General features: G+C 40.4%; 1 protein-coding gene across 6 annotated transcripts; it reads left to right on the plus strand.

The window, feature by feature from the left end:
* The first annotated feature begins 328 nt into the window (after positions 1 to 328).
* Positions 329 to 11,867, plus strand: LOC117651365 (yemanuclein). 6 transcript variants are annotated; one of them, XM_034395339.1, is made up of 19 exons: positions 329 to 493; positions 2,157 to 2,279; positions 2,358 to 2,453; positions 2,568 to 2,723; positions 2,819 to 3,016; positions 3,120 to 3,321; positions 3,396 to 3,497; positions 3,576 to 3,780; positions 3,860 to 4,018; positions 4,108 to 4,182; positions 4,285 to 4,377; positions 4,456 to 4,671; positions 4,757 to 6,755; positions 7,255 to 7,362; positions 8,240 to 8,704; positions 9,155 to 9,253; positions 9,324 to 9,475; positions 9,846 to 10,003; positions 10,474 to 11,867. In XM_034395339.1, the coding sequence occupies exons 1-19, from the start codon at positions 329 to 331 to the stop codon at positions 10,497 to 10,499; spliced, it is 4,797 nt and encodes a 1,598-aa protein (XP_034251230.1). In that variant the 3' UTR covers positions 10,500 to 11,867. The 6 variants fall into 6 exon arrangements, with proteins under 6 accessions (XP_034251230.1, XP_034251233.1, XP_034251234.1 ...); XM_034395340.1 differs by lacking the exon at positions 329 to 493 and adding an exon at positions 1,029 to 1,160 and having other exon boundaries at positions 10,474 to 10,606; XM_034395342.1 differs by lacking the exon at positions 9,846 to 10,003.
* The last annotated feature ends 9 nt before the right edge of the window (positions 11,868 to 11,876 follow it).

The following is an 11,876-nucleotide window of genomic DNA, read 5'->3' on the forward strand; positions in this document are numbered from 1 at the left end:
TCACTCGTCAGAAAGTATTTTTCAGAGGAATGCATGCTTTCAAAAAGAATAATTGTATGTATTTTAATTGTTAAGAAATCTTTAATGCCAAATTTATTTTCAAAATTCTCCCGGAACAGATGCATACCTCTTGTAAGTACAAGATGAATGTTGCCAGCACTGCAGGTGGCGATAGCTTTTTGTTTTCCACTGCGCAGTTCTTCTGCGCATCTTAAAATCCAAACAGTTGTGTGACGAAGATGGCGACGTATGGTTTGTGATTCAAACATGTCGATGATAAGTTTGAGTTACTGTTTTGTGAAAATACCGTATATGCAGTGCCTGAACAATGTCAGAAGGAAAACGAGTTTCGCTGCAGTCTATTGGTCCAGCCAAGAAAGACAAAAAGTGCAAGTCAACATCCACAACTATCCGGTTGAATTTGACTCTCCCCGCTAACAATTCGGACACTTTTGCTGACTTTAATTATAATACTCTGATATTAAACGAAAAAGTGAGTATTTCCGCCTGTGCACTGTTCTTAACTTTTGTGTGTACGTGATTTCAAATTTGTATCGAGTTGCTGGAATGAATGAGGTGCCTGTGACGATCATGACGAAATTGAACTTGGCCTGGAAAGCGTTTGCTGACCGCTATCCTGGCCGCGGGATGGCCCAAACTTGCATTTTGCCTGTCCTATTAATTGCTTTGGGTCGAGGGTGCTAAGGTACTAATCGCACCCCCGCCCGTTCTCTTGGACCCGTGACAAACATGTTGGTCCGTTTGTTGTGGCCCCATTCCTAACCCCCGCTCATTTTTTTCGGTCTCGTCCTGAAAGTCATTGCCGCAATTTCATTGGAAGGTGACTGAATTGCTGCGTGCGAACTGCCCATTGTATGTCGGGGGCGGATTCTCGCTTTGTATCCATTCAATGGCCATGGCATGCTCATTTTTTCGCGGGAGCTCGGGCCGTGCTTCCCCCACCCCCCGCAAGTTCTTTGGTCTTGCCCGTCTTGATGTTGCTAACATATTTGCGACTGGGGCTGTGTGGGGACCCTCTAGAAATGCCGAGTCGATGTCAACCTTGGTGTCCCTCACCCCAGGGCGGAGCGTTTGAGCGGCTGGTGTGGATATCCCAGTGGGCAATCAGCTGGTTTCGGGTGGATGACAGTGAAGTTGAGGTTATAAACATGGGGGACCCATTTCATTTATCAGAGCAGAACGTTGCCTCTGCCCTTTCCTCGTCAGCTCCAGCGCCCGCCGCCTTTCCGGCCGAGGGCGGCCGGCCGACGCGTGCCTTAGGCCCCAGTGCCGGTGTCCTTCCCCTCTGACGCAGAAGCAACGCCTAGGCGCCCAGGCAACGGGGCCGACCTGACCTGCTCTAGGTCGGGTCGGAGGCCGCCGTGCGCCGTGCCTTCCTTTCTCTCTGGCCCTCTGGCTGATCTTGGTCGATCGCCTTGGCGGCGTTGACCTTTTCCGGCGTCCCGATCGACTACCTGACGAAAAAAGTCGTCTGGAGGAAAATTTTCTCTCTCTTGCGTGATGGCCTGCATTTCGGTGAACCGAAATGATTCTACTTTGACGGCAAAATGATGCCGCTGCCCACCGTCCACCCTCCACCCTCGCTCCAGGTCCAGGGACGGCCCAAACCCATATCGCCGTCATCCCTAACCACACCGCACCATGTCCGTTCATCGCTCAGTCCATCCCGTGTCGCAAATGCCACTTCTCCCTCTTCATTCTGCTACGAGAGATGCACCGCCAGCCGAGTGCCGTTCTCTTGCGAATTTGGCCTAGCTGGTGGCTGGCTCTCCGTGCCGCGGTGCCGCGGGGTGAATGGCCGCCCAGCGCAGCACGGCGCAGCTAGCGCAGACGCCCCTTCCCCTTTCTCCTCCTCCCCCGGGGCACGCTGCTGCCGCACTGCCACCCCCACCCCCTCCTGGGCGCCTCGCTGTCTCTTCTCTTCTCCTCTTTCACTGAAAGACACTAGGGCCTGATGGCCTGTCGTCTGTCTAGGATCTTAGGCAGACGTTGCCAAACGGGTTTCCAAAAACGTCACCTAACGTATGGAGAAAACAAATAAATGAAGGGAAGGGGGCAGAGGAGGGAAAGTAATGAAAATTTGTATAAAGTTGACAATATTTGTATGGCTTATCGATTTTTGATTTTTATTCCAGAAAAAGAAAGAGAGAAACAAAGATAAGGATGATAAACTGAATGGGGGGAGCACATTAGATCCTTATGCATCAGATGATGAAGATAATCTACGCCGAATTGCTACTAGTTTTGAATCCAAATATGTGAGTTGTGTTGCTCGTAAGTTACTTTTCATTCAAGCTGGGAGACACATTTATTTCTGTGACAATTTTGTCTTTCAGGGTACACCTAAAAAAAAGTGTCGTCGTTTAGAAGACTACACAGAACTTGGAACAGGATATGATGAAAGTGACTCATTTATTGACAATACTGATGCTGTAAGTTTGTTACATATATTTCAGAGCCGCACTAAAAACTAATCATGTGTACCGTTTGAATTTCTAATTATTTTTTTTCTGTGTACTCTTTGGATAAATAATTCCTTTTTGCAGTATGATGAGGTAGTGCCTGAAGATCAAACTCCAGAATTGGATGGATTTTACATCAACAAAGGTCATTTGATTTTAAAACGAGTTGATGGACGCTCCTCTTCAGACCACTCTGATTCCGAAGAGAGTGAAGGACCCCAGAATATAAAAAGCCACAAGGTATATTTCTTTTGCAGACTTTCCAATTGTACCAGTATTTTTTTCTTAATATTTTCTTTTTATTGTTGCCATACATTGTCATTTTGATGTTTCAGCGGCCGTTGTCATCCGAAAGTGAATCTGGTAGTTCAGAGTCTTCAGATGACTCTGATGACAGTGATGACAGTGAAGATTCTGAAGAGGATGATGATGAAGAAGAAGCAGATACGGAAATACCAAAAGAAACCAAATCTAATCCTAAAGAAGTTAAAGAAGAAAAAAGCAATGGCCATGGTAGCATTCCTGCCTCCAAGGTAAGGCTTTTCTGCCTCTTATTTTTTTATCTTACCTTATCTCTTATTATCTATCTATTGTTAGCATTTAAGGCCTTTTGTAACTCAATGCTTTATTGTCTAGAAACCCAAACTTTTGGACACATCCTCTAAGAAAGTGAAGAATAAAGCTATTTGCGGAGTCTTCCTTAAGAAGGCAGTGAGTGAAAGGGAACACAATGAAAAACGGCTTAAACATGATATGTTTGAAATGGCATCCACTGAAAAACGTGTCAGCAACAATATCAGTGTTAAGACTCAAAGCGAAAAGCACTGTAACTTGGAGAGTAAGTTGATAATGAAGACAATGACAGTTCCAGTTTTACCTTCACTTCTCTCATTTCTGATGTGTATGTTTCAGGCGATGTTAAACCAATAAGCACCATTGATGCAGCCATAGAAGCTGTGGCTCGGGGTGAGGATTCAAAAGAGAGTGGTATAGCAGAATCCAAATCTCACTCAGGTCTGTTAATATGGCCAAGTGATAAAGTCATTTTTGAATCACAGCTAAGCTCTTTTTTTAATTCTTCCTTTGTTTCAGGTTCTTCTGATGAATCTGGCTCTGATGAAAATGGAAAAGTAAATGGTCAATCAAACGGTGCAATGAGAGTTGCACCTCCTTTACCATCAGACCTCCCACCTAATGTTATGTCTGTAATATCTGCTCTCAAGGAAGTGGCTGTTAAAAATTCTAGCCTAAACAAAAATAATTTCTTTACTTCAGAGATCAATGCATTGTTGTTGAAGTATGTTATTTAAGAAAATATTCTTACTAGTGAGGTTGCTTCATTTCATATTTTTCTCATGTCCAATTCTTTGTTCCAGATTTGAAAAATTCTTGCGATTCGTTCCAAGAGAAAAGAAGGCTGGCATCTATGAACACCTTGAATTTTACTTACCTTGTCGTAAGGAGACTTTAATAAAAAGGGGCAAAGCATTACTTATTGAAGGTGTTGAGAAGGGTTACAAAGAGCCACTTTTAAGGTAAGTTAATGTGTATGTGTGTATGTATATTGCTATCTATGCCCATTTTACTTGGTGAATGGCTCATTGACTGACTTAACATTTTGCAGATTAAAAATAGGAATAACTAATCTGATGCCAAATGCAATGGAGAGATATCAGTCAATGTGTAGAAAGTACGAAAGGTAACTAATTTTCAAGAAGTTGATTTGTGTTAGTGGCTTTGTAAATTGGTGTGTTAATTATTTCATTTCTTTAATTTTTTTTTTTTTTTTTTTTTTTTTCAGCCTTGAGTCATCAGCTGACCCTACAGATGCCTCTAAACCCGCTGACAAAACCAAAACACCCCGTAGAAGGTTCCCTTGGACTGATGAATTGAAGTATGTGTTTGAGATAATTGCAGTGTATTGATTTGTTACTGCATGTCATGCAATTACTTGACCTAATCTTTCTTTCAGGGATGTCTTTGTTCGTGCTGTGAGGAAGCGTAAGGTTTACTTTGGAACAGTAAAACAGAAAGATGAGGTATGGGAAGACCATCTTCGTGAATTTTTGAAGAATGAGCTCGTTCCAATGTGGGAACCTGGATGGATGAAGTTAGCCAGTCTACTTGATATCATTTCCAAAATTTCTCCTGACCTTCTTCAGTTCAAACCGCCATCAATGAACTCTGAGTATGTTGTTTAATTCTCAGATTTTTTTGTTTTTAAAATATTCTTTCACACAATTTATATTTTTCTATTTGTTTTCAATTTGCAGTGACCTGAAGAAAAACCTCGTTTGCCCAACCAAAAAACCAGCGATAAAGGTTAAACAAAGCTGCGATGATATGAAAGTGGAAACTTCAGCAAAGAAAATGAGCTCATCACCCATTAATATTTCTGGGAATTCCAAACCTTTGCAAAGTGTGAATCATCAGCAGGCCTTCATTAATACTCAGCAGGTTTCATCTAGTGAAGTTGGTGTCAAACATGAAGTACCTGTGAATAGCTCTCGGACTGCTTCAAGTGTGAGTTTGATGCAATCAAGCATTTTTCCCTCTTCTAACCAAACAAATGCTTTGGACTTATTAGGTAATGAAATAGCTGAAACTCTACGAACATCTCTTGCTAATAGTTTAGTAAGTGTAACTCCAGTTCAGAGTTCAAGCTCACACTTAAGTCAGAGCAACATACATAGTTCTATTTCATCTAGGAAGTCACTTGGTAGTAGTGTTGATATTATCAATCTCAAAACTAATGGGATTGATTCAAGCATTGAAGTGGTCCCGAAGAAACGTTCGCCTGCTGCACCAAGTGCTACACAAAGTGGCCAACACAATCCTAGTGTAGTACAACCTTTAAATATGGATTTGCAGTTTTTGCCTAAATCGCAATCAGCTTCTATATCTATTGCATCACCCACTCAAACGACCCAACAGTTACCCTATCATTCATCTACGTCACACAACCAAATTAAGGTGTCCAGTGTATCAGCGATTAATTTGAAGCTTAGTGGCCCCCAATCTCAAGCTCAGTCACATCCTTCATCCAATAAGCCAAATATGGCTCAGCCTCCATCGACTAAAGCAAATATGGCTCCACCCTCAAGTAAGGCAAATATGACTCAGCCTCAATTTAATAAGTCAAATATGACTCAGCCTCCATTGAGTAAGGCAAATATGACTCTGCCTCCACCAAGTAAGGCAACTATGTCTCAAACTCCATTAAATATGACAAATATGCCTCAACCTCCATCTAGTAAGTCAAATTTGGCTCAACTTCCAATCAACAAGACAAATCTGGCTCAACCTCCATCAAGTAAGGCAAACATATCTGGTAAATCAAGCATGCCTCAGCCTACATCCTGCAAGACAAGTATGTCTCAGCCGCCATCAAGTAAGGCCAGTCTATCACAGCCTTTAAAGAGCAACAACCATCTAATGTCTGGACATCAAGGCACAGGATCATTTAGTGGCCAGTCTGTTATTTCTCACGGATTGGAGCCTACCAGCCTTGTAGTCAGCTCAAGCCTGACCATTACTCCCGTGAGACCAAGCTCTAGCAACGCCTACTATCAACCGGCCAAAACTCAAGGACATTCAACTATTCAAAGCAGCATCTCTTCAATAGTTTCTCATGGGAACCCCAATGTTCGAAGTGAAGTGATAGTGACTCCCAGTAGTAGCTCTAGTATGCCTCATATTAAGAGCACCAATGCCAACTTCAGTGTCAGCAGTGCTGGCAGTGTTTCATCTAGCAGTAGTTATACGAGCCCACTGTCCAGTGTCAACAACTTTTCTCCATCGTATAGTGGTAGTGTTAATAACTTTACAAACTCTCGTGGTGGTGGTGGTGGAAATGCCTACCAGAACACACATGTAACTGGTGGCAATGGTTTTTCTAGTTCATTATCAAGTTCTGATACCAGTGTACGGACACACCGAACAGTGGCTAATGACGCCTCCATATCTAGAAACCATAGTGCTGACAAGAGTGTCTATTCTCAATCCTCAAGAAACCAGGTGCCTGATAAAGCTCCCCACATGTGGTCAGCACCTGGCCCATTGGATGTTTCAAGAAGTCCCTCGTCCTCACCAATTTCTGTTAAAGCTGTGACCCCTTCACCAGAAAAAGCCATGGTCAGCAGAAAGGATCGAATTCTCCAAGAAACTAGAGAAAGACCAGGAAATGATCCTATGATGCCAACATTAAGTGGTCCTTACCGAAATAGTATTACCACAAGTGATGCAAGTAATACTGCAAGGAATCTATCACAGGTGAGTAGTGCGTTGCTGTGAATTGAGTGTCTCCAAACAACTTCCTTGGTGTAGCAGCATCTCTTGGCCTGGCGCCCAGGCTATGATTTTTAAATTTTGTGGTAGGGACTTGGGTTTCTTCATGTGGTCACTGTGGACATAAGATAATTGTCCCTTTTCAAAGCTTGTGATTTTATTATACTGTTATGGCTCCCAGTTTACATTGCTCTCCAAAAGGTTTAAAGACCCCTGCCACTAGAGAGACAAAATTTAATCAATTAGTTAATGAAAGTCTTTTTCTTTGACACATGCCTCTCTACAATTTTCCAGGCATTCTCTTTTAGTAATGTCTGACAGTACTTTCTGATCAAATCTAATTCAATCATTCGTACACAATTACCTACTGAACAAAGTTCACTATGATTCACTACACAATCCCTTGTCCGTGCAAGGTTATCCCTTGTCACTTATTTCTGAAGCCTTACCTTTGCACCTTTTTATTGTCTGGCCTTGCCACTAGGCAAAAGCATCATCTCAAAGCCTCCCTTGGGACGACGAGCTGTTTATTCTAGAAGATTTTTTGAAGATGTCTTCTCAATCTTCCTCCACACCTCAGAATACACACAAGGTAGTATAATGAGTGCAACATAATGTTGTGGGGACAAACATTATTGTCCCACAGAAACGCAACTGTTTGATGTGATTTTCTTGTTGTACTTCTCACTCAAAGATGGATTTTCTGACTACCTTGGTTGACTGGCTTTGGTGTAGGTGGCTGCAATTTTTTAAGGCCAACCCCCATTTTTTAAAAAATTTCTACACTGATCAACTTCTGTGCTGAGCATGCTGTTTCAACATACTTTTAGGATTGTGGTCGTGCTGGCTTCCCTGTTTCAATTTAAGTTTCTCTATTGACTCCACAAAATTATTTAATGTGGTTTATCTGCATTTTGTACACCTTCTTTCCTCCCTGAAAACAGCATTTTGCCTGCTTGAAACCTCACAATTGCTATCTACCTATTCACAACGTGCTCCTGTGGGTTGCAAAGCTATATTGTCTGCTGTCATATGTGAATTTTCGTCAGAATCTTGCTTGGTTGACCCCCTCCTTTTTATACCCACATGTAATATACCTTTTTTCCCTTCATTCCCACCTTTCTCGTTTTGCTCATATTACCTTTTCTAAACAAATTTTCCCACTGGTCAATTTTTTATTGGTGAAAGCTAACCTTTTCTACTACAAATAACTCACATTGGTTTCCATTGGTAAAGTACTTACCTTGCACTGTACACACACTTATATGTATATATTTACAGTGTGTTGCCTTGAAAGGAATTGGCCATGTTTGGTGTCACCTTTTGTTCCTCTTGCAGGACACCAATTCAAATTTTTATTACTGTATAATTGTATTGTGCGCCTATCTTCTTTTTATACCATTTGTGGTTTGCTCATTATGCCTACAAATGAAGGTGGATAATGCAGCTTGTTTAATCTTTGTCTTCAGGTTTCTACTGCTACCATGGACAGTTACAAACACCCTCTTTCAGTTTTGGAATCACAGAGATGTGACAATATTCCAAATAAATCTCCTCTTCTTGATCCTCCAAGGCCCAAAAACTTAACTGTCCCCACCCCTTCAGATCAACAAAGAGCCAATGTTGTCATGCACACTCCCTATGCACACAATTCATCCAAGTCCAGCTCTTTGGGTTTCATGCAACACCCACGTGACCAGCCTAGGAGTAATGCCATAATATCGAATCATGTTGCTCGTGACTTGTCAAGACCCAGCTCAACAAAGTCCTCATCTAACCCTGACTCTCAGAGAGCCAATGTTGTGATGGCAACCCCTCATTTTCAAGAATCGTTAAGAGCCAGTTCTCTGAAGGACGAAATGAATGACATTTTAGCAGGAATTCCCACCCAAATGATTTCTCGAACCGACCATTACACCATCACCAATTCTATGGTGAGTCCACTGGTGTGGAAAAGGAACATTTACGCTTCAGTATTTTTTTAAGTACTAGAAGATGTGTTGTTTGGCTTAATGTAGGTTGCCTCTAACCCTTTGCCCAACTTCTTCTACACACCTTGTTTGTATTTGTGCACTTCGTTTTTTGACCACTGATATGTTTTGGCTTTGAGCTTCCCATTTTTTCATCAAAATGCTTCATTCATGTCGTTGTTTTCTGTGGTATTTTTTTTTTCGTATTGCAGCTAATTTTTGTCATTTTATTTTGTTGCCTATATTATTTGGATAGTAAAAGAAATCACATTGACTGCAAACAGCTTCTTAACATTATGCGATGGGCTTGGCCCCTCTTGCTGTCAATGTGCTAAATCGTTAAGCACATCTTATTACTTTGGCTGATATTTTAAAATTTTGATTCAGTTTCTAAGGTGGGATTGGTTTTTACAGGCTGCCCATAATGCCAAGAGAAAGAGCATATCAGAAATTTCTGACCAAGATTCAGACGTGGCCATTGGTTCCACAACTTCAATGCGAAGTGACCCAAAGGTATGGCTGTTTTCCTATCTGTTGTTCCTATCAATTTTCACTTTCTAAGTGATTTCATGTGTGTTTATAGAATTTGGCAAGTCAAGAAGAATCTCGTCAAAAAGCACATGACCTTGCAATGAGGGGAATTTTGATGAGCCGTACAAACTGTGACGACAATTACAGTGATGATGCTTGGGGTGCAGCACCAGTGAAGAAGACTGGTTCTAATAAGTCATCAAAGTAAGTACAAGATCTAACGACTAACAGTTGTTTGCTTCTCTAATGGGCTTAGTGTATGTTGAAACAAGTTTTAGCTGGTTAAATTGTGTCTAGATTTGTCTTAGGATGTTTGCTTCTCTGATCATTTTGTTTTGACTAGGTGCTGCATCATTTATTTTTGTTATTGTGGTTCTACATTCCTTACCCCCTTACCTGTATCATAGATCAAATTATCTGAACACAAGGTTATCCTGAAATCATCTGCCATCTCCCATTCCTTCACCCCTCTCCCCTAATGTCTTTTTCATGTCAAGTTGGTTCACTTGTTTATATGTTTTATTTGTGATGTGTAGTTTGTGTACATGCATCTAAATGATCTGTCATACTTCAGTGACATCTCAGACCAGAGACTGGGTGGAATGGGCCCTCTATCGTCACCATTGAGCATGACTGGGTTAGATGATATGGGCTTGGGATTGCCATCTCACTTACTTGGGTATCAAAATGACTACCAGCGGCATCTCTATGGAAGCTCATCAAAGACAACAGGTAATCACCTAATTAACTTGGCACTAACGAACTGCTCCCATTTGCTCTGTAGATAGATAATAATAATGCCTGCATGGATATATCTTCATTTGCATTCATATTGTAGCAGCTGTATTTTGTGTGCACTGCCTTCCTATTGCAGTTTTATAGTACTAATAGGCCATCTTTGAGTCCGTCTTAATGTGACCAGTATTCTTCACTTGACTCTTTTGATAGTATTTTTCAAGGGTTTATTAGCATTGCTTACAGTTTCAAAAACATATTTTGTATCTTATCTCATCTCTTTTATCGCATAGACTGACTTTAAAGCTGGTGTTGGATCTGGACTGAAACAGACCTATGCTTTTGTGCCTGTCTTTGCATCTTAGTCTTGCTTTTGTTAAGTGCATAAATTTTAGTCTAAATATGAAGTGCTTCTATTTCTTCTGTGTGACCTTGATTTAATTTTCTTGTCTTACATTATTTTACAGGGCCAAATGACAACCGTCCGTTGTAGAAGACTGTTAATCTGATAGAATCATCCTCCAGCTACTTCTCTTATTGTTTATTACAGTCAGACGCCTCTATTTATGCCTGGATCTTTATGTTCCTCAATCACAGTAATGTGCCTTTCTGTAGCTCAGTCAAGTTTTGGTTTATAGGGATTAGTATCATGTAGAACATTCTCGTTAAGAACTGTCTTGAGTTAGCTGTTTAAAATAATGCTTCTTTAGTCATTTTCTCATCCCATGTTAGCTATTGTATGTATATTATCACTTAATCCTTGTACTTTTGCTGTCTCTTAAAGAGAGGCCTTAATATGTGTTCATTATTTTTCACCTCATATTTATCAACTCAATCCTATGGTTTTTGCTGCCTAATAAAGGCACCTTGAAATCATTCACTTCCCCCTTCTGCTGCCCTTTTTGCTCTTACCAACAGATTCCAGCTCATTTTAATGTTTAAGTGGCATTTGTTTAAAAGACTAACATTGACAGATTTTATCCGATTGAAGGAAGGGGAGAAGTTTTTTAAATTATTAGTTTTTGTAATAAAATGTTGCTCAAATGTAAAACTAAAATGTCTTCAACCTTCAGGTCATGAAACTAGACATGTGTCTACAGATTTCCCTTTTTCATGTTTGCAACTATCACTAGTCACAAGAGGGTATTCACCAACCATCTGCAAGGAGCTGGATTTCCAAATTTGTTGTACAACAATTTAGCAAGTGTCTTTAATTAATTTTGACTCATTTGTCTCCCATAGAAACATTAAGACTTTGTTTCTCATTGTAACTCTATGGGTGGTTGTGTTATTTACTTATTGTTGGCAATGCAACTAAAATTAGGTAACGACTAAATTTTATAATTTTGATCTCTTGGAACCTACTTTATGCATTATGAATGTGAGTGAGAGAGATACTATTGAAGACTTGCATTGATCCTTGGTTTCTCTGGGCCAGTAGTATAACAAAACTTAATGTGATAAGCTGATCCAATTTGTAAGTGTAGTGTGAGAGGGCCTGCTTCATTTTGCAAGTTAACATTCCATCTTAAATTGTGAACTATTGAATTTCAGAGTTCTTGGATATACTAATGTAATGTATGGAAAACAACTTGCACAGGGGCCTTTTTTGAATGGAAGACTATGAATGAATGAATAAATGATTGTATGTATGTAAGTTATCAAGTGCATGTAAATTTTGTATGGATGTTTGTAAATAGTCCTGTTAACACAAGTTTAAATGAAGTCACATTTCAATATTTTGTTATTAATTTTCGTTGTTTCCTTTCTACTTCTTTCAAAATGTAAACAGCTGTGATTTATGAAATGTGCTTTTTAAAACTGCCATGTGTTTGCCAAATACATATTGTGTGGAAAAGTAGAAAGTTCT

The sequence above is a fragment of the Thrips palmi genome, unplaced genomic scaffold (genome assembly GCF_012932325.1).
Source record: "Thrips palmi isolate BJ-2018 unplaced genomic scaffold, TpBJ-2018v1 HiC_scaffold_5, whole genome shotgun sequence".
In the NCBI taxonomy this organism is placed as follows: Eukaryota; Metazoa; Arthropoda; class Insecta; order Thysanoptera; family Thripidae; genus Thrips; species Thrips palmi.